This window comes from Nomascus leucogenys, chromosome 1a (genome assembly GCF_006542625.1).
Source record: "Nomascus leucogenys isolate Asia chromosome 1a, Asia_NLE_v1, whole genome shotgun sequence".
NCBI lineage: Eukaryota > Metazoa > Chordata > Mammalia > Primates > Hylobatidae > Nomascus > Nomascus leucogenys.
The window spans coordinates 21695958-21716677 of record NC_044381.1 but is presented as its reverse complement, the minus strand read 5'-3'; the positions used below and the strand labels follow the sequence as shown (position 1 = coordinate 21716677).

Here is a 20720-nt window from a genome sequence, read left to right as displayed (position 1 = left end):
AAGGTACATTATTTCAGTGGCATAATTTTTCTTCCAATGATCCCATATATGTATGCATCAGTACGTTTATATGATTGGCTAAACACAGAGCCCAGATACTGGCTGTGAGAAGAGTCATTAGCAAATAGACCAAAATTTAAATGCTGGCTGAGTCTCAAGCCATTGAATAAAATGCAACCCTTGAGAATATAGTCACAAACCTGCATTTACTTTGGTCTAGTAGTCACCCTGATTAAGAAAGAGATTTGTACTTATTTAAAAAATTGATCTTCAGGGGAGATATTTGTCATTTTTTTGCCAGCCCAGCACCCCATTATCTTTCTTCTGGAGGAAACCCAGTTCAGGTGGTTTGGGTAGGTATGCCATGGCCCCTCTCTATCCAGAGACTTAGGAGTGGACATATGACCCAGGCCAGGACAGTTAGCATTCCCCACCTCCCTGGGCCCAGATACTTGCTCAGAGACTCACATGTGACCTACCTCCCTGGGCCTAGGCATCCAGTCTGAACCAGAGTCTTCTTCATGTTGCTTCTGCTGTATCTGTGGGCAGACACCTTTCTTTCCCTTTGAGGTCACTGGCAGACATCTTGCCAGCTATGAGGAATGATTCTGAGAGGAACAAAGCTTGATGGCATCACTTGATTCACTGGATGCAGCTGTGTCAGATGAGATCTACTCTTAAATTTCTTAGTTTGTGAATTAATCTTTGGCTGAAGCTATCTGGAATCACAACTTTCACTTGCATTCAAGAGAACAAAGCATAAGGAAATTATAGACACCATTAATGAATCTGATTTAGCTAATATTCAATGTTATGCTTATTATTTAAATGTGTATAGCAGTTCCAAGAGAGTGTTTTATCAATAAGGAAATTTGTCTAACTCATTGAGTCAATGAATATCCTCATGGAGATTCATGGAAAATAGATCATAATGCCATTGTCACCAAGTAGTCCTGGCACCTTCCCCCATGCCTTCAAACAAAAGTCACACGCACAAAATTGACAACATTATTTTACTGGAATTTAGCAGGGAGAAGATAATATCTTCAAGTTTTCACAAAGAAAATCTCCACATTGAACTCTAGCCAAATAAAGAAAATCCAAGTTCCTGTTTCAGTCTCAACTGGCCTGGGTACTAAAGCAACGCACTCCTCTCTTAGGAGGCATGTGTCAAGCTGTCAGTGATGTGGTCACCTTTTCATGAACCTTAACTCTCTGCATCATGTCTCAGCAATACCAGGCACGAATTCTGAAAAACTTCTTCCACTTATATGGTTTTCCTCATCCAGCTGCTGGATACTGCAAAACTGTTCACCAACCATACGCTCTGGTCCATACAGCTTTCTTCTTAAACTCTGGGAGAACTCTCAAGGACAGCAGGGTGGCTAAGGGGACAAAATATAGGTATAGCTGCATTTGAAAAGGTCATTTTGATCAAAAAGGTGTCAGAACAGAATTTGTCTTTTTCTCACTTGGCTAATGTTCAAGACTAGGGAGTTCCATCAATATTTTGGCAGAATTTTAATGGTAGAAAACCATTTGTAAATGTTGGGGGGAAAGTTGTTGTTGTTGTTGTTTTTAAGTTACCCTGCAATCAGTTAATGGGAAATTTTGCAGAATTAAAATGAAAGCTGACTTCTGGCATGCTGGTGATGTTTTTTTTTCTTGATGAGGGTGCTGACTACATGGCTGTGTTCCGTTTGTAAAAATCTACTTACAATTTGTGCTCTTTTCTACATGAATATGGTATTTCCATTAAATATTTACTTAACGCTAAAAAACAACAATGAATAACCTGACCCTATAATAAAGTTAGGTTCATGTACTCAATGGAGCAAGTATGACCATACTAAAGTATATCTGAACATCTATCCCCGAACTATTTCTGATCTGTCACAGGTCCCTCAGGGATCAATTTAAAATAGGAAGTTCTGTGTACTTCCTTTAACTTTTTATATATCTTATTTTAGAATATTAATACAAATGTATTGATATTTTATTTGAAATATAATAATATGAAGGAATGTAGGTAAGCCAGAGTTACACAATTATTTTATGTGAATCTACTAAGCCTACTATATAATCGAGTGAATATGAGCTTCCTTGGCCCAAATGACTGCTTTCCTCATCCATATGTGTTGTTATCTTTGTAACCTAAGAGAGTATATCTTTGGAGCAACCAACGTTATTATGGCCATTAAAAATGAGCACAAACTCTGCGGGGCAAACAGAGTAAGCCCTAGCAGCAAGTCTCTAGGGATGGATAATGTGAAAACATGTCAGACCACAGCCCTGATTTTCAGTGAAGTTCTGTGGTTTATCAGAGTCATGTGGGAGCACTGTTGCAGCACACACATGCCTCCCACCACTTTGAGGAGACAGATTACAACCAATGAATTCTTACTTATTTGGCAACCAATAAACTGTACCATAGTAATAGGTAAAATATGGATCATACACTGACTCCAGGCTGACCAGATAAATTATCACAGAATAGGCCAACAGGCAACTTTCTGAAGGTGAAAGTTTCACTGTAGTATCTCACAGCATGTCAGAGACATCAGATCAGTGGCAGCCGCTGGCAGGCTTCAGACCCCCAGATCACCAGACATGAAGGACAAGAAAAAGCTGTTGTAGTCCATACGGCCAATGCCCAAATGACTTCTCAGATCTGAGTAAAATAATCTACACAAGTTTTACAGAAAGATCTTCCATGTTTGTGGATCCTACAGTCATAGTTAACAAAGTCGGTAGAGAAGTACAAAAGACAGAAATCATTTAAATGCCTGAAAGTAGGAGAAGTGTCTAGTTCCCCTGGCAAGATACTATGAAGCTCATTAAAAACATTACTTGTAAAGCCAGTATAAGAACAGGTTTAGATGTTTGAAAAAGAATGTTAAAATTAAAAAGGCAGTATTTGAGCTATGTGTATTTTCAATTGTATATGATTATAAATATGTAAGACAACACACGCAGAAGGGGGCAAAAACTTCTTATGGAAAATATAAAAATTGTCATTGGGCAATGGGACTCTGGATTTCTCTCTGCTGCTTTTTAGTTTTCTGAATTTTAATTAAAAGAATATTTTACCATTACCATAAAACATTTTAAAACCATTTAAATAAATGCGAAATTTAAAAGCACTGGCATTCTTTTTAAGTCTACTTTCTGGTTCAAAATACCACACTAAACAGCTCCAGATTAGCCCTTTCGGAAACCAATATAGGTTGAGCATCCCTAATCTAAAAATCCAAAATCCTCCAAAATCTGAAACTTTTTGAGCCTCAATATGACAACACAAATAGAAAATTCCACACATAAGTACTTAACACCAAGTACCTTCATTCCTGTACAAAATTACTAAAAATATTATATAAAATTACCTTCCGGCCATGTATGTAAGGTATGTATGAAACATAAATAAACTTTGTGTTTAGACTTGGGTTCCATCCCCAAAGCATCTCCTTACGTATGTTCAAATATACCCAAATCCAAAAACATCCAAAATCCAAAACACCTCTGGTCCCAAGCATTTCGGATAAGAGATACTCAATCTGCAACCACTAGAATGCCATTCTGCTCCACAGACAACAATAATGGTTTTTCCCCTATGCTGAGCATAAAACATGGAAGTAATACCTTTCAAAAGATCCCTGGACTTTGCTGAGAGGGCTTCTTTAGGGCTTTCCATGATGCTGAATAGCCAGTCAATGAACTAGGGTAAAAATGAAAAATAGTGTCAAAGAAGAGAATCCTACCAACAGCAAAAGAACAGTTAGTCCCTTGGACCTATATATATGAGGTGATTCTCCTGCCTCAGCCTCCCCAGTAGCTGGAATTACAGTTCTTAGGCAATACCTTCCCCAGGTGGAGGAGATGAGACAGGGACCAAGCATAAGATACGGTAAAGTTGGATACAGTTCCCATTTAGTTAAATGACCTGGCAAAGTCAAACCTACTTCCCTGCTGAATATCTTGAGAGCTGATACAGGTGGTTTTTTGTTTGTTTGTTTGTTTTTTTGAGATGGAGTCTTGCTCTGTCGCCAGGCTGGAGTGCAGTGGCGCGATCTCGGCTCACTGCAACCTCTGCCTCCTGGGTTCAAGTGATTCTCCTGCCTCAGCCTCCAGAGCAGCTGGGACTATAGGCGCACACCACCCCACCCAGCTAATTTTTGTATTTTTTTCTTAGTAGAGACAGGGTTTTACCATGTTGGCCAGGATGGTCTCCATCTCTTGACCTTGTGATTCAACTGCTTTGGCCTCCCAAAGTCCTGTGATTACAGGTGTGAGCCACCACGCCCGGCTGCTGATACAGGTTTTAAGAGGGAGGTAGACATGGGCCCAGAGGGCCTCCTGTGTGCCAGGAACATTATCTCTCATCACTCTGATGGGCCCAGAGAGATTAAAACCCTTGCCCGAGTCCACTCTCAATGTATAGCCGAGTTAAGATTTGAACCCAAGTACACTTGGCTTCAGAGCCCTATGCTCTTTCTTTGCATCATGCTGCCTCCCACCTGGTTCTGTGTGCAGCTTGGTCTAGGCTCCTAGGCTGGGCAGTAAATAGAAAACACATCAGATATAAGCCCCCGTTTCTGAAATAAAATATGTTTCTGTAGATGACAACAGTTGTGCCCAAATGGATACGGAACAGAAAGTTGAAATGCAAGAGAAATGGCATAAAATAATTCACTAGGTAGAGCCAAGCATGTTAACCATGAATAAATCCTGCAAATGAGGTAGAAACTCATAGTATTTATGAGTTTGGCTGATCTCTCAGGATGCAGCCCGAATTGTTTTTGAATTAGATACAGGGTAATTTCATCAATGACAGAATGCTGCCAATCTTGGTTCACTAAAAACACATACATTGGTGATAGGTAATAGGCATTTTAGTTTCACATATAGAAGCTAGGTTGAAGAAAGAGTAAAATAGGGAGAAAAAGAAAATATTCCTAATTCCCTGCTTTAATCAAAAATTTTTTTCTTTGTTGATTTTCCTTTTCTCAGTTTTGTGCTATAATATCCTACCGGTAAGCAAAAAAGTCAAGCACTACAAAATATAATGAATGCAAGAGGTCTACATTGTAGTCCAAAGGGAATGTGGTATCCCAGTCCAGAAATAACGTAAGGGAAGACCACATTTAAATTTTTTTTTTTTTTTTTTTTTTTTGAGACAGTCTCAATCTGTCAGCCAGGCTGCAGAGCAGTGGAGGGATCGCGACTCACTGCAACCTCCGCCTCCTGCGTTCAAGCGATTCTCCTGCCTCAGTCTCCTGAGTAGCTGGGATTACAGGCACACACCACCACACTCGTCTAATTTCTGTATTTTTAGTAGAGACAGGGTTTCATCGTGTTGGCCAGGTTGGACTCGAACTCCTGACCTCAGGTGATCTGCCTGCCTCGGCCTCCCAAAGTGCTGGGATTCTAGGTGTGAGCCACTGTGCCCAGCCAAAATTTGATTTTAAATGGGACACAAAGCACAAAATTTGGGGCAGCAATACTAATGCTTATCAGGTTTAAGAAAAATAAAAGGCATTTTAGTTGAGACACTTGGTGGAGTTGTGCATAGCTAAACTACAGGTCTACAGTTCAGAAATGTTTTTAAAGATTAATGTTCAGATTTCAAGAATAAGCAACAAAAAGTTAGCTTGAAGTTTTCAACTTCATCCAGTTTTGATTACATGAGATTCAAAAAAGAATCTTCCAACCAACTGTATTAAGGACAGGTCAGAAACATATAATGAGAAGTACAGTAAGCACAGTATTATCATATGCTTTGCAGAACAGCTAGTAGCCTAGGGAACCTCAACATTAAAAACCAAAAAAATGTTTCCTTTTGGGTCATATGTTTTAACAATTCAAAGTAACACGTGTTCACATACAAAGCCCCCAACATGATGCAATGTCATCTTCCCCTTCACCCAACTCCTTCTCCTACCCCACCCCTACTCCAGAAGAGGAACTAGACTGAACAGCAAACTAAACAATTTGGGTTTTCCTGAGGGCAAGGGTGATACTATTAGACCTTTACAAAGCTCTGTTTGGCATCTAGCACAGACCAGTGCACACTGGGTGCCTGGAGCATATCTGTGCAATGGAATAAGCTATGGGGAACCTTAAAGATGCTACAAGAAGATGGATGCTCCCGACCCACATTTCCTGGCAGAAAACTTCCTGACCCACCCAGGCATTGTTGATCAACTCCCTCCCTTACTCACCACCACTATATCTTACTTATCACACCCTTTGCAATCCTGAATTTGCTTTCCTGTCGACCCTCACCTTGAGATTCTGAGCTCCGAGACATACTCACCCTTTCCTCCCTCACCCCCCCATCAAGAAAACAAGTGCCTTCAATAAATGAAGGAAAGTATGGGCTTTTCCTCCACCTCACTCCCAGCTGTAAGCAAGCTGCCACCTTGTTGTTTTTAATCAGCAGTTGCCCCGAGCCTGGGCTACCCTCAATCTCTGAGACTCTGCATCTGGCTGAGATTTGGGGCTGAGTAGGAAAGTCTGCGGTGTGATTCAAGATGCACTTAACTCCCACCTCAATTCTGCAGTAGAAACTGCTGAAGAGACAATGGCTGCCTGCCCTGCCTCACCTTCTGGGTCTGTTCCTTCCATGGCTCTTTCTGCAGCAGCAGAGCCATGCTATTGGGAAGGAGAGTGAGAACCTCCTGCAGAGTGACCCTGTGCATTGGACTCCTGCCAAGGAAGCTTGGTACTGGCCCAGCTGGGCCATTCTCCTGATGCCATGGCAACCAGCTGGCACTGAGACCGAGGAGGAGAGGGGAAGTGTGGTCGGCCCATGCAACCACTGCGGTTGCAAATATCAGCAAGAAGAAGTCCAAAGCCTATGATGAAAATAGAAATGACGTTAGGTCATATGTTTCAACAATTCAAAGTAACACATGTTCACATACATAGCCCCCGTCGTGAGGCAATGTCATCTTCCCCTTCACCCAACCAGTCCCTCCTGCCCTACCCCCACCCAGAAGAGGAACTGAACTGAACAGTAGACTCAGTTTCCATGTTTAATGAAGACACATTTTTGGGCTTTAGAAGATTTTTGAGGTCCCTTTATGTGAAGGCAGAAGACCCAACGGTTTCATTATTATTGCTCTAACATTTCAGGAGAAACATCGTTTATTCAATTTCTAATCACATCAAGATCCAAACATTCCTCTGTTTCGATGTTTTCAAAGAGCTTCCAAATGAAGAAATATTTATGGTTATGTGGGCAAAACTAATTTTTAAAAATATGTATACTCTGATTCTACTTTTGAGCAAGTCTTTCATTTTTTTAAAAAAATGTTTTAAGATGTGGGATCCCACTATGTTGCCCAGAGTGGTCTTGAAGTCTTCAGCCTCCCAAGTGGCTGGGACTATAGACATGTGCCATTGTGCCCAGCTTCTTCATGCATTTTAAAAACCTGTCCAGGATGTATCCATTTAGATTTCAGACTAATCTAGACAATTATAGAAATGGTGATTATAGGAGCCACCTCTGAGTAGTTGGATTACTGTGATTTAAACTACACTTCTTTCTGCTTATCTGTATTTTCTCAGTGTCTTAAGGTTTTTGTAAGAAAACAGAGAAAGTTAATAAAAACTTAGGAAATCAGAAGAAAGAGGACAGACCATGCAAGTTCAAAAAAAGTTTAAAAAGTACTTCCTAATCTCTTAAAATTCCTAAACTCACAAATTAAAATTTCAAAAAGACATACTCTTCAGAAAAACTGGGCAGAACTTCAAAAAACATCCCAGATTATGCAAATGTGACTCACATAGCAAAGAGAATACTCATGAAGTATGCCTACAGAAAAAAAAATTCTACTATTACAAAATGCACAGCTGCCAGCTAAGTCAACACAATGAAGGAAAGCAGGAAAGAGCTGTCTTCATTTTATTAATCTTTTATTTTTAAACTCACCCAAACCTAATACTAGTGGGTCTTACTTTTTTTGAGTCATAGGTAATTTTGCAGGTTTGATAAAAACTCCCCTCCATATGTGCACACGCGCACATAAGTATTGGCACACATAAGATTATCTGCATACACTCCAGGAACCTCTTCAAAGCAAGCATTTTTAGCCATATGCTGGGCCACTGTGGAGGCCAGAGCCCTATATTCCCACATCCTTTATGGGATCAATCCCAGCTATATAGGAGCTTGGGTTCTCTCTCTCCCGAGTGTCCTTTGTGTTCTGTCTGTCAAGAAACATATTTTGTTGAAAATATTTCTCAAAGGGCAGCCTTGGGTGTCTCCAAGAGCTTGGTAAGAATACCGATTTCCTTGCGGCATCAGAGAATCATTAAGTGTGTCTAAAATAAAAGGAAAGAGGGAAAGAAAAGCTGCAAATAGCAACGTGTTCCTCTTTTGGGAGCATATATTTTAGGTTGGTGCAAAAGTAATTGCGGTTTTTGCCAATTCCACCAACCTAATATAAGTTCTGTATTTTAAGGAAGCTATAAACTACTCCTCTAGATTTTACCTCGTCAAGAGCCGTATTCTGAAAGGATGTTGACTGGTAAGCAACATTTCTAATATAACCCATCAGTTCCAAGAGCCACTCCATTCTCTTCAAAATGCCTGAAATGAAAAGGGTATTTTCTTACTAGACCATGGTTTTCCTTTGAAATGTAAAACAGATCAGTAACAACCATCATAACTAAAGCAGAACACCTGGTGAGGATTCCATTAACCAGTTTCATGTTCCCTTGCAATACCCGAGACTTGTGACTGCCTGTGAGAGAGTTCTTTGACATTATTCACATCAGATAACGGTATTTTGGTCTTTGATTTTTAAAAGCCAATTTATTCTTTAAATCTCCCTGACCACTAGTGATAAAATGCATTTGTTGGAGTTTCTCTCTCAACATTAAACACACCAGGAGAAATCTGGCATGCCAACTAACTAGCAATGTTGAATTGTTGACAATTATTTGTTTTTATAGTTCTCCTTTGCTTAAGTGTTCCCAATTTATGCCAAATCACAGAGGAAACCTAACCCAAAGACATGTAAAGAAAAACAAAATACAGCCATTATATTTCCATTATCAGCAATATTGACTTTTTTCCCTTTTAATTTTTTTTTTTTTTTTAAAGAGGATTCCTAGCACAGTAAAGACTACTAAGGACAGGTTTCAAAAACGGGAACTGCATTTGAGAGCCAGCTGGTTCTGGCTGGAACCAAAGGCAACATCAAACTTATTTCAGGTTATTGCATGTAAATTCATGCTTCATTTGAAACACCTACTAGATTTCTTCCTCATACATACACTTTTGGCTTAGAGTAAAAAAGTCCAGTTTCTCATCATAGGTTCATTTTTCAGTGGAAAGGCACTAATGCAGATATAAAAACTGTTTCAGACTGCCACAGAGGATGATGAATCAAAATTTCTTTTCTTTTTTTTTTTTCCAAGATGCAGTCTCGCTCTGTCACCCAGGCTGGAGTGCAGTGGTGGGATCTTGGCTCACTGCAACCTCTGCCTCCCGGGTTCAAGCAATTCTCCTGCCTCAGCCTCCTGAGTAGCTGGGACTACATGCTCACGCTACCACACCCAGTTAATTTTTGTTGTTTTAGTAGAGACAGGGTTTCACCATGTGGGCCAGGCTGGTCTTAAACTCCTGACCTCAGGTGATCCGCCTGCCTTGGCCTCCTGAAGGGCTGGTATTAAGGCGCTACAGTCTTGCAGAGTATTACAATCGTGTTTGTCAGTTTTTCCTCAAAATCATAACAATACAAGAGATGGATGGGGAAAACCTGGCACAGAAGCATAAGCAATTTGTCCAGAGTAACACAAGCTTCTCAGCCACATCTATCCCTCAAGAGCCTGGTGCCTTTCAGAACTTGAATGTAGTCTCCAGAAATTGTAAATATGACCAACAAGCTGGATAGAGCAATGAGGGAGCTCTCTTATTCAGTAATTATTAAAGCATAACATCTAAAATGGTCTAAAAATTGCATCATGTGATTCATTAGCAGAGCTTCAAGCTTGCTAATGTAGATAGGGTGGCAGGATTTGATTATTCTCACCCCAGAGAAGTTCTTCTGTAAAATAACTAGTCAATTTTTTTGTTTCTGTTTTCTCTTGTTTGTTAAATGACTACCCAAAAGCCATTTTCATGAAATCATCAGGCAGAATCAATTGATATCTTGTGTGCTTGGGAAACTGAAGTTAAACAGGCAGAAGCAGCTAACTTGTTTGTATCTTTGAGGGTCTACAGAGCCAAACACAAAACAAAACCCCGCGAAAGAATCCATCCTCATTTCCAAAAGTGGATGTTGTGAGCTATAACTGCTCATTTCTATCCAAGTTACTCCTCATTACACCAGAAGGCCTAACCTGTGTCAATAAGCACTAAACTAATTTTTAAGTTGAGAACTCAAGTGCAACTTAAAAGCAACAGCAAGCAGATCTATTCCTGTTTCTGATGTTCAACCCAGGGTGTCCTCACCCGTGTTGGCATGGCTCACAATCCGTGCCTGGTATAAGCTGTGCAGAAACATCCAGGCCAACACCTCTTTCTCACAGTGCTGCACAGCAACACTCAGCATATCGGTCAGGTTCACCAAGGGGAATCGTCCTTGAGAGACTAAGTACAGTTTGACAAAGGCAGCCTTTTCTATGTTGCTCTGCAAAAAAAAAAAAAAAAAAAAAAAAAAAAATTGTTTAGCTACTATTAAATTAACTGAAGTAGCTACAGAATTTCGGGGCAAGGGCAAAATAGAAAAGGTGAGTTGGATGTTACTATTCTGTTCATTTCCGGCAGCACACGACCCATCTGCCTGTGTGCTAAATTAACATGAACATACAATAGAGGGTTGTAATGCCATCTCCTCCTCCTTCATTAAAACCATAAATTTGTTGAGGAGTTAGTCAGTGATGATATTTAGTAAATATACACAAATAATAATAATAAAATGATGACTAACAAATACAGTACTTACTGTGTGCCAGGCATCACTCCAAGCACTTAACGTGTTAATTCAGTGGTTTTCAAAGTATGGTACACAGAACTTCTGTGGAACCCCAAGGTGCATAAGAGGTTCTGTGAGGTCAAAACTATTTTTATGTTAGCACCAAAGTGTACTAGTATTCATTGTATATTGTACTGACATTTGTTTTTATTTCACAAGCCAATTTCACTTAAAATATCCTTGGAAACAATAAAAATTATTAGTTCCATTAAACATTGGCCCTTGAGTAAATATTTTTAAAAATACTCTGTGGGACAAACTGAGAAATACTCATAAGGGAACTGTGCTGCATACCCAAGTATGATGATGGTCTCAAGCCAAGGAAGAACATGTGTAAGATTAGGCTGTGACATAGCCACTCTTTTCACAGAACACCATTTACTTGAAAGAATAATTGACGGAAAAACTATGGTTATTCAACCTGGGTATATGACAGATTATTTTCTTGAAACTGAAGGAACTGAACCTGTCACTTCAAGAAAAACACCTGATAGTATCTGCTCCCAAATGACAAAATCTGAGCTTTCAAGAGAAAATTAGATTTTTGGAAAATTTGTTTCTGCTTCTATGAGCCTGGCAGCTTCCCAATATGTAAAAAGCTTTTCTGATGAGATTGGCAGTGCTATTAACAATACGATTATTTTATATTGTCATCATTTGGAAGATCTTCAAAACTCAGTGATTCAATATTTTCCAAATGACCAATATATGATATTACAAAACCATGCATGGGTAAAAGACCCAAAGTGCAAAACAGACTAGTGGAATTTAATGTAACAAAGTATACGAGTTTCACTAATATGGTTTCAGATTCTACATTGCAACTAACTTTTAAGGAACTACAAGTTGCTGGCCGGGCATGGTGGCTCAGGCCTGTAATCATAGCGCTTTGGGAGGCCAAGGCAGGAGGATCACCTTGAGGTCAGGAGGTCAAAACCAGCCTGGCCAACATGGTAAAACCCCATCTTTACTAAAAATATAAAAAATTAGCCAGGCATGGTGGTGGATGCCTGTAATCCCAGCTACTCTGGAGGCTGAGGCAGGAGAATCACTTGAACCCAGAAGATGGAGGTTGCAGTGAGTTGAGATCATGCCACTGCATTCCAGGCTGGGCGACAAAGTGTGACACAGTCTAAAAAATATTTTTTTAAGAAAAGGAACTATTTTTGGATCTTTCCTGCTTCCCCTTGTGGGCATTTAGTGCTATAAATTTCCCTCTACACACTGCTTTGAATGTGTCCCAGAGATTCTGGTATGTTGTGTCTTTGTTCTCGTTGGTTTCAAAGAACATCTTTATTTCTGCCTTCATTTCATTATGTACCCAGTAGTCACTCAGGAGCAGGTTGTTCAGTTTCCATGTAGTTGAGCGGTTTTGAGTGAGTTTCTTAATCCTGAGTTCTAGTTTGATTGCACTGTGGTCTGAGAGACAGTTTGTTATAATTTCTGTTCTTTTACATTTGCTGAGGAGAGCTTTACTTCCAACTATGTGGTCAATTTTGGAATAGGTGTGGTGTGGTACTGAAAAAAATGTATATTCTGTTGATTTGTGATGGAGAGTTCTGTAGATGTCCATTCGGTCCACTTGGTGCAGAGCTGAGTTCAATTCCTGGGTATCCTTGTTAACTTTCTGTCTCGTTGGTCTCTCTAATGTTGACAGTGGGGTGTTAAAGTCTCCCATTATTATTGTGTGGGAGTCTGAGTCTCTTGCTTCATGAATCTGGGTGCTCCTGTATTGGGTGCGTATATATTTAGGATAGTTAGCTCTTCTTGTTAAATTGATCCCTTTACCATTATGTAATGGCCTTCTTTGTCTCTTTTGAACTTTGTTGGTTTAAAGTCTGTTTTATCAGAGACTAGGATTGCAACCCCTGCCTTTTTTTGTTTTCCATTTGCTTGGTGGATCTTCCTCCATCCTTTTGGGCCTACGTGCGTCTCTGCACGTGAGATGGGTTTCCTGAATACAGCACACTGATGGGTCCTGACTCTATCCAATTTGCCAGTCTGTGTCTTTTAATTGGAGCATTTAGTCCATTTACATTTAAAGTTAATATTGTTATGTGTGAATTTGATCCTGTCATTATGATGTTAGCTGGTTATTTTGCTCGTTAGTTGATGTAGTTTCTTCCTAGCCTTGATGGTCTTTACATTTTGGCATGATTTTGCAGTGGCTGGTACTGGTTGTTCCTTTCCATGTTTAGTGCTTCCTTCAGGAGCTCTTTTAGGCCAGGCCTGGTGGTGACAAAATCTCTCAGCATTTGCTTGTCTGTAAAGTATTTTATTTCTCCTTCACTCATGAAGCTTAGTTTGGCTGGATATGAAATTCTGGATTGAAAATTCTTTTCTTTAAGAATGTTGAATATTGGCCCCCACTCTCTTCTGGCTTGTAGAGTTTCTGCCAAGAGATCCGCTGTTAGTCTGATGGGCTTCCCTTTGTGGGTAACCCGACCTTTCTCTCTGGCTGCTCTTAACATATTTCCTTCATTTCAACTTTGGTGAATCTGACAATTATGTGTCTTGGAGTTGCTCTTCTCGAACAGTATCTTTGTGGCGTTCTCCGTATTTCCTGAATCTGAATGTTGGCCTGCCTTGCTAGATTGGGGAAGTCCTCTTGGATAATATCCTGCAGAGTGTTTTCCAACTTGGTTCCATTCTCCCCATCATTTTCAAGTACACCAATCCGACGTAGATTTGGTCTTTTCACATAGTCCCATATTTCTTGGAGGCTTTGTTCATTTCTTTTTATTCTTTTTTCTCATTCATTCATTTCATCTTCCATCACTGATACCCTTTCTTCCAGTTGATCACATTGGCTCCTGAGGCTTCTGCATTCTTCACGTAGTTCTCGAGCCTTGACTTTCAGCTCCATCAGCTCCTTTAAGCACTTCTCTGTATTGGTTATTCTAGTTATACATTCATCTAAATTTTTTTCAAAGTTTTTAACTTCTTTGCCTTTGGTTTGAATTTCCTCCTGTAGCTCGGAGTAGTTTGATTGTCTGAAGCCTTCTTCTCTCAACTCGTCAAAGTCATTCTCCGTCCAGCTTTGTTCTGTTGCTGGTGAGGAACTGCGTTCCTTTGGAGGAGGAGAGGTGCTCTGCTTTTTAGAATTTCCAGTTTTTCTGCTCTGTTTTTTCCCCATCTTTGTGGTTTTATCTACTTTTGGTCTTTGATGATAGTGATGTACAGATGGGTTTTTGGTGTGGATGTCCTTTCTGTTTGTTAGTTTTCCTTCTAGCAGACAGGACCCTCAGCTGCAGGTCAGCTGGAGTTTGCTAGAGGTCCACTCCATACCCTGTTTGCCTGCATATCAGCAGCGGAGGCTGCAGAACAGCGGATTTTCGTGAACTGCAAATGTTGCTGCCTGATCGTTCCTCTGGAAGTTTTGTCTCGGAGGAGTACCCAGCCGTGTGAGGTGTCAGTCTGCCCCTACTTGGGGGTGACTCCCAGTTAGGCTGCTCAGGGGTCAGGGGTCAGGGACCCACTTGAGGAGGCAATCTGCCCATTCTCAGATCTCCAGCTGCATGCTGGGAGAACCACTACTCTCTTCAAAGCTGTCAGACAGGGACATTTAAGTCTGCAGAGGTGACTGCTGTCTTTTTGTTTGTCTGTGCCCTGCCCCCAGAGGTGGAGCCTACAGAGGCAGGCAGGCCTCTTTGAGCTGTGGTGGGCTCCACCCAGTTCGAGCTTCCCAGCTGCTTTGTTTACCTAAGCAAGCCTGGGCAATGGCGGGCACCCCTCCCCCAGATTTTTGCACTGTTGGTGGGACTGTAAACTAGTTCAACCATTGTGGAAGTCAGTGTGGCAATTCCTCAGGGATCTAGAATTAGAAATACCATTTGACCCAGCCATTCCATTACTGGGTATATACCCAAAAGACTATAAATCATGCTGCTATAAAGACACACGCACACGTATGTTTATTGCGGCACTATTCACAATAGCAAAGACTTGGAACCAACCCAAATGTCCAACAACGATAGACTGGATTAAGAAAATGTGGCACATATATACCATGGAATACTATGCAGCCATAAAAAATGATGAGTTCATGTCCTTTGTAGGGGCATGGAAGAAACTGGAAATCATCATTCTCAGTAAACTATCGCAAGGACAAAAAACCAAACACCGCATGTTCTCACTCATAGGTGGGAACTGAACAATGAGAACACATGGACACAGGAAGGGGAACATCACACTCCAGGGACTGTTGTGGGGTGGGGGGAGGGGGGAGGGATAGCATTAGCAGATATACCTAATGCTAAATGACTAGTTAATGGGTGCAGCACTCCAACATGGCACATGTATACATATGTAACAAACCTGCACATTGTGCACATGTACCCTAAAACTGAAAGTATAATAAAAAAAAAACACGAACTACAAGTTGTTGAGTTTTTTTGGTGAAATGTAAAAGAAGGATGTCTGTAATTATGTGAAAAGACTATTAGCACATGTTTCCCTTTTCCTCCTGCATATCTGTATGAGACTGAAATTTCTTCACATACTTCACCAAAACAACCTCACAACAGATGGAATGAAGAAGCTGCCATGAGAATCCAGCTGTCTTCTGTTAAGCCAGACATTAAGGAGATTTACAAAAATGTAAAACAATGCCACTTTTCTCACTAAATTTTTATGCTTTAAATTTTTTTATTAATCATGTTCATATATAATGGGTTTCTTACTATTGCTTTTAAGTAAATATTTAAAAGTTTTCCTAGTCTTTAAATTTTTAATAAGGTAAATGTCAACAGATATGACCCTTATAATTAAAAGCTCTTTGGCATCCTCAATAATTTTTAAGAAGCTAAAGTGTTCCTGAGACTAAAACATTTGAGAACTGCTGCATTTACTCATTCTCACACCAATTATCTGCAGTAGATCACTATTAAAGTCCCACCTTTACAGATGGGGAAACTGAAGCACACTGGTTAAGCAACTTGCTTAAATTAAGGTCACATAGCTACAGGTGGCAGAGTAAGAAACAGAACTGAGGGAGTCTGTGTTCTCTACCACTATCTTATTCTTACCTCTACCTCTAGAGAAAACTCTGACCTTGCTGAAGCAGACTAACTCTTTTGGGGACATCAGAACACTACTTAGTATGTTCCAGTGACAATGTTCTGAATGGTATTTTAGGTAGAAACTCAAGCGAGTAACAGCAACCTTCAGCTCTAGATACTAAGAAGTAAATGACATACTTTATTTCCAATTACATTACATGAATGTAATAATAGAATATAATTCATTACACATATGTAATAATTATGATAACAAATACTGAGTCCTTATCTTGACCCAGGCAGTATTCCAAATACTCAACATGGACTAACTCACTGAACTCTCAAAAGAGCTCTAAGTCGTAGGTGTTATTATCTCCCCTTTATAGATAAGGGAACTGAGGCAGAGAGCTTATGAAGCTTAACCAAGATTGCATTGCTAGTAAATTGCAGAGCTGGATTTCAAACTGAAGCAGTGAGGCTCCAGAGTCCATCCTCTTAACTATTTTCTTATGTTGCTTCTCCTTGCTTAAAACAACCTAACTTCCAAAATGTTGATATTCCATATATTCTTTGTTGTTTTTTTTTTGAGACGGAGTCTCGCTCTGTCACCAGGCTGGAGTACAGTGGTGGGATCTCGGCTCACTACAACCTCCACCTCCCAGGTTCAAGCGATTCTCCTGCCTCAGCCTCCCAAGTAGCTGGGACTACAGGTGTGTGCCACTATGCCCAGGTAATTTTTGTACCTTTAGTAGAGACAGGGTTTCACCATGTTGGCCAGAATAGTACCGATCTCTTGACCTCATGATCCACCCGCCCTCAGCCTCTCAAAGTGCTGGGATTACAGGCGTGAGCCACCACACCTGGCCCCAAATATTCTTTAACAGTGGTTTTCAAACCTTAGGATACACCAGAATCACCTGGAGAGACAAAACATAGACTCCTGGGCTCCATCTCCAGAGTTTCTGATTCAGTAGGTCTAGATGGGGGCTCAAGAACTCACATTTCTAATCATTTCCAAGGCGATGCTGACACTACTTATGCAAAGACCACATTCTGAGAACCACTGCCATATGATGCAGAAATTCAAGGATCTGACTGAATAGGCAAACCTGCCATAAAGTAAAATAAATGACACGAAGTCCACCAGCTATAAGGGAGCTCACAGTTCTCTAGACCATTGGTATTAGTTGGTATGCAAAACTGCCATTCAAATACAAGTGTGTCATTTGGGATGTACTTGTACTAAGAAATGATTCATTATTGATCTGCAACTCAAATTTAACAAAATATCTTGTATTTTGTTTGCTAAATCTGGCAACTTTACTGATATGCTACTTTTTGCTCATTCATCATTTGACTTGGGCATGGGTGTGGGAAATAAATTATCCTGTGTCAGGGCTAACAGTGCTTGCTTTTCAATCAACCACCTTCTTCATTCCTAAGGATAGGATCAGGTGAAGGACAAAGTGGGAGAAATTGGGTTAAAAAGTTATTCATCCATCTAGCCAACCATACAACATTTGTTAAGCACCAACCACATTAGTAGGCTGAACAAGAGGCTCAACAATGTAAATGAAATATAGTTTCCTGAAATTAACCAATAACAAAAATGCAGCAAAACTTGCTTCAGCCAAAAGGACACTGAAATCAATTCTTCAATGGTAATTTCTGCCTCAATAATGAAAAAAGGTATAGAAAGATATGTTATTACCTTAGTAACCTGGGTGATCCGATTGGCATCATCATCTGTCATTTCTAAGAGGCATTTTGCTATGCTGATATACAGCTCTAGATCCTTTCTCTGATAAAGAAAAATCCCAAACATGTCAACAAACAGTGTAAAATAACAGGTCAAAATGTTCTGACAAATTATTAGATTTTCTTATCCCCATGAACAGCAGCTGATGAGATTTTAATTTTAATTAAACCAAAACATTTGGCCAATTTTTATCATTTTGAAGACATCTTTCCTGTTGCTTTGTGTTTTTTTGTTTTGTTTTGTTTTGGCTATACTTTTTTCTCCTTATCAAAATTCCTTCATCCCAAATAAATTTCTAACCTCTTTGTAAAATTACAATTCAGAGGTCTTTTGGGGGAGGGGAAGGGCTGATGCTAAACTGTTTTATACAAACAGTATATGGGAAATCATGCCCAAGGATTCTCAAGGTGTAAAGTGTAAGGACTTCTGAGCTTTCCTGTCTTCTACAAGAGGCATTTGGTAAAAAGGCCTAATAGCAAATTTCCTGGTGCAGCACTGGTTAAACTGCTTCTAAGCTTGCTCAAAACTTTGGTTCTAAATATTCAACCTCAATTTAGATCTTGGAAACAAAACACACTCCTAGTAAAGAATGTGGTTATTTCTTGCTAGCCTTCCCACCCACATTCTTAAAACATACACCTCCCCACTTTGCCAAGAAGCCTTTAAAATATCCCAAACATAAATAGTCAGGAATGTAAATATTTTTGTTCCTCACCCGAATCTTATTTGGCAGGAGGTCAAAAATTTTCCCAGTAGCTTCAGAGAGCAGACTCCAGAGGTGGTGGGCAGGGCTGGGCAGTTTCATGGCCTGGCTCAGACCCTGTAAAGCACTTGGGCATAGCTCAGGATTTCTAAGTGGGGAAGCTGCTTTAAAAACTGCCACCATTAAATTTTCAACAAAACCCAGGATCTGTTCATCAGAGATGTGTTTTATCCACAGAGGTGCAGATATCAGGAGATATCTCTTGGTATTCAGCTGGAAGTAAAAACAGAAGAGGTTGAATGTAAATAGGCAAGTCTGGGTTTGCAATGTTCAAAACCTGTACGTCATCACTGTGTTTGAGGGTAGACTGAGAGATAAAAGGTTCAGGTTACTTCCTTCCCCCTTCATTTTTCCATAGCTTCACGGTCCAATGGGCCACCAATGCATGTAATTTTGGCTTCTGCACTTACTTCTGATCCAGGGTGAATCATGTGTTTATATGGGATCTGCCAACCCATCTGTGAACTACTCAGCTTAAACCTTGGATGTTTTCAGTGATGGGAATAAAATGCTACTTCTGAAAGTACATGACAGTTACTTTACAGTTTTAAAAGGTCACATTCTCTGGCAAGAAAAGCTCTGGAAGATGAAAGGCTCATCTGCTGAAAATCAACTAAACAGAGCATCTGATACTATTAATTTCTTCTTCCGAGAAAAAATAAGGAAGTAATAAGGAGAAGTGACATGCTGGGACCATTTATGACCAAAGTAAAACCACCAGCTGAGCATGTAGAACTGACCAGGCACCTTAGAGTTCACGAGAGCCAAGAAAGTGCATGTTAGTAACAGCTCTGTTATATAACAGACTTTAACCAAGTGGGCTTCGAAAATTCTTAGGAACATAAGCATGCTACTAAAGGGGCAGCAAGTCTAAAATAAGTGATCTAAAAATAAAATCTGGCAAAATAAGTGATCTAAAAAGTAAAATCTGGCAAAAACTTTTTTGTGTGCTATTTTTGTTTTTTCAAGATAGCACACAAAAATAGGGGAGGGACAGAGGAACAATGTTTTCTGCAAATTTCCAAAAAGATCAGTGTAGTTGCATGAGTTTTCTCAAGACCTCATTTTAAAGAATATGCCATCTCAGATCATTCTATATTTAAGAAAATGAATTCACAAACTTAATTTGTTAATTAACCAAGATAACAATAAAGATAAATAATCAAAGACAAATGCACAGAGTAGCACAGATCTAAAAGATAAATGAAAGGATAAGTAAAATTTAGGAAAATTTCGGAGGCCAACCCAACAGGCTGGAAATAGGTCTGATTCAAAAGTAAGAAGGAGTGAATAGAACAGGGCTTTGAACTCAGATAGACAGAGCTCTCTCTTTTATTAGCTAGGCAAACTTTGCTTGACCTCCATTTGCCTCAGTTTATAATTCTGTTAAAATGGAAATAATAAAATGTATCTCAGATATGAAACAAGACAGACATAAAAAAATTCATATTGTGTAATTCCATTCTAAAGAATTTCTAAAATTTATATGAAATTTATATATAATTTATATAAAATTATATAAATAAAGGTTATTTTAGAAAGGCAATACTACAGATAGAACGCAGATTGGTGGTGGCTTGGGTCTGAAGCTGGGAGTGACAAGCACAATGGAGCTTGTCAGGTGATGGAAATATTCTTGGAGATGACTGAAAAACCTATAAAGTACTCAAATTCATCACATTTACACTTTAAAACAGCCATATTTTAGGCTATATAGATTATAACTCAACAAAGCTATTTTTAAAACTGTCCTGTCAGGCTGTAGAGAAATTAAGTCTGGTTTCTGTAAGTACTCACTGAGTGCTTGCAGGTACCAGGTGCACAGCAAGGGCTCAGTAAGTGGCAGGCAGCTGGGAGCCACTTGGAGCAGACAGGTGGAGTGAAATTAATACCTGACAGAAAGATGCAGACCTTGATGGCATCCACTTTCAATCAAAGACAGTGAGGAGGAGTAGGAAAGGTTTAAAAAAACAAAAACAGGCCCAGCATGGTGGCTCACACCTGTAATCCCAGTACTTTGGGAGACTGAGGTGGGCAGATCGCTTGAGGTCAGGAGTTTGAGACCAGCCTTGCCAACTTGGTGAAACCCCGTCTCTACTAAAAATACAAAAATTAGATGGGCATGGTGGTGCACACCTATAGTCCCAGATACTTGAGAGGCTGGGGCACGAAAATCACTTGAACCCGGGAGGTGGAGGTTGCAGTGAGCTGAG

The 20720-nt window shown here is 39.9% G+C and overlaps 1 protein-coding gene across 9 annotated transcripts in view; it reads right to left on the bottom strand.

Moving 5' to 3' along the window:
• Window positions 1-994: 994 nt before the first annotated feature.
• The window catches only part of FOCAD (focadhesin), a 319501-nt gene continuing 299775 nt past the window's right edge, over window positions 995-20720 (bottom strand). For 7 of the 9 annotated variants that reach the window (XM_030819707.1, XM_030819776.1, XM_030819839.1 and 4 more), the window contains 7 exons: window positions 18460-18720; window positions 17697-17786; window positions 10463-10640; window positions 8496-8593; window positions 6603-6854; window positions 3640-3715; window positions 997-1385 (listed from right to left, as the gene is read on the bottom strand). In XM_030819707.1, the coding sequence (XP_030675567.1) occupies window positions 1312-1385; window positions 3640-3715; window positions 6603-6854; window positions 8496-8593; window positions 10463-10640; window positions 17697-17786; window positions 18460-18720 (1029 nt within the window). In that variant the 3' untranslated portion in view covers window positions 997-1311. Of the gene's footprint in view, window positions 1386-3639; window positions 3716-6602; window positions 6855-8495; window positions 8594-10462; window positions 10641-17696; window positions 17787-18459; window positions 18721-20720 lie in introns of all 9 variants that reach the window. The other 2 variants (XM_030819627.1, XM_030819549.1) reach the window with 1 other exon arrangement.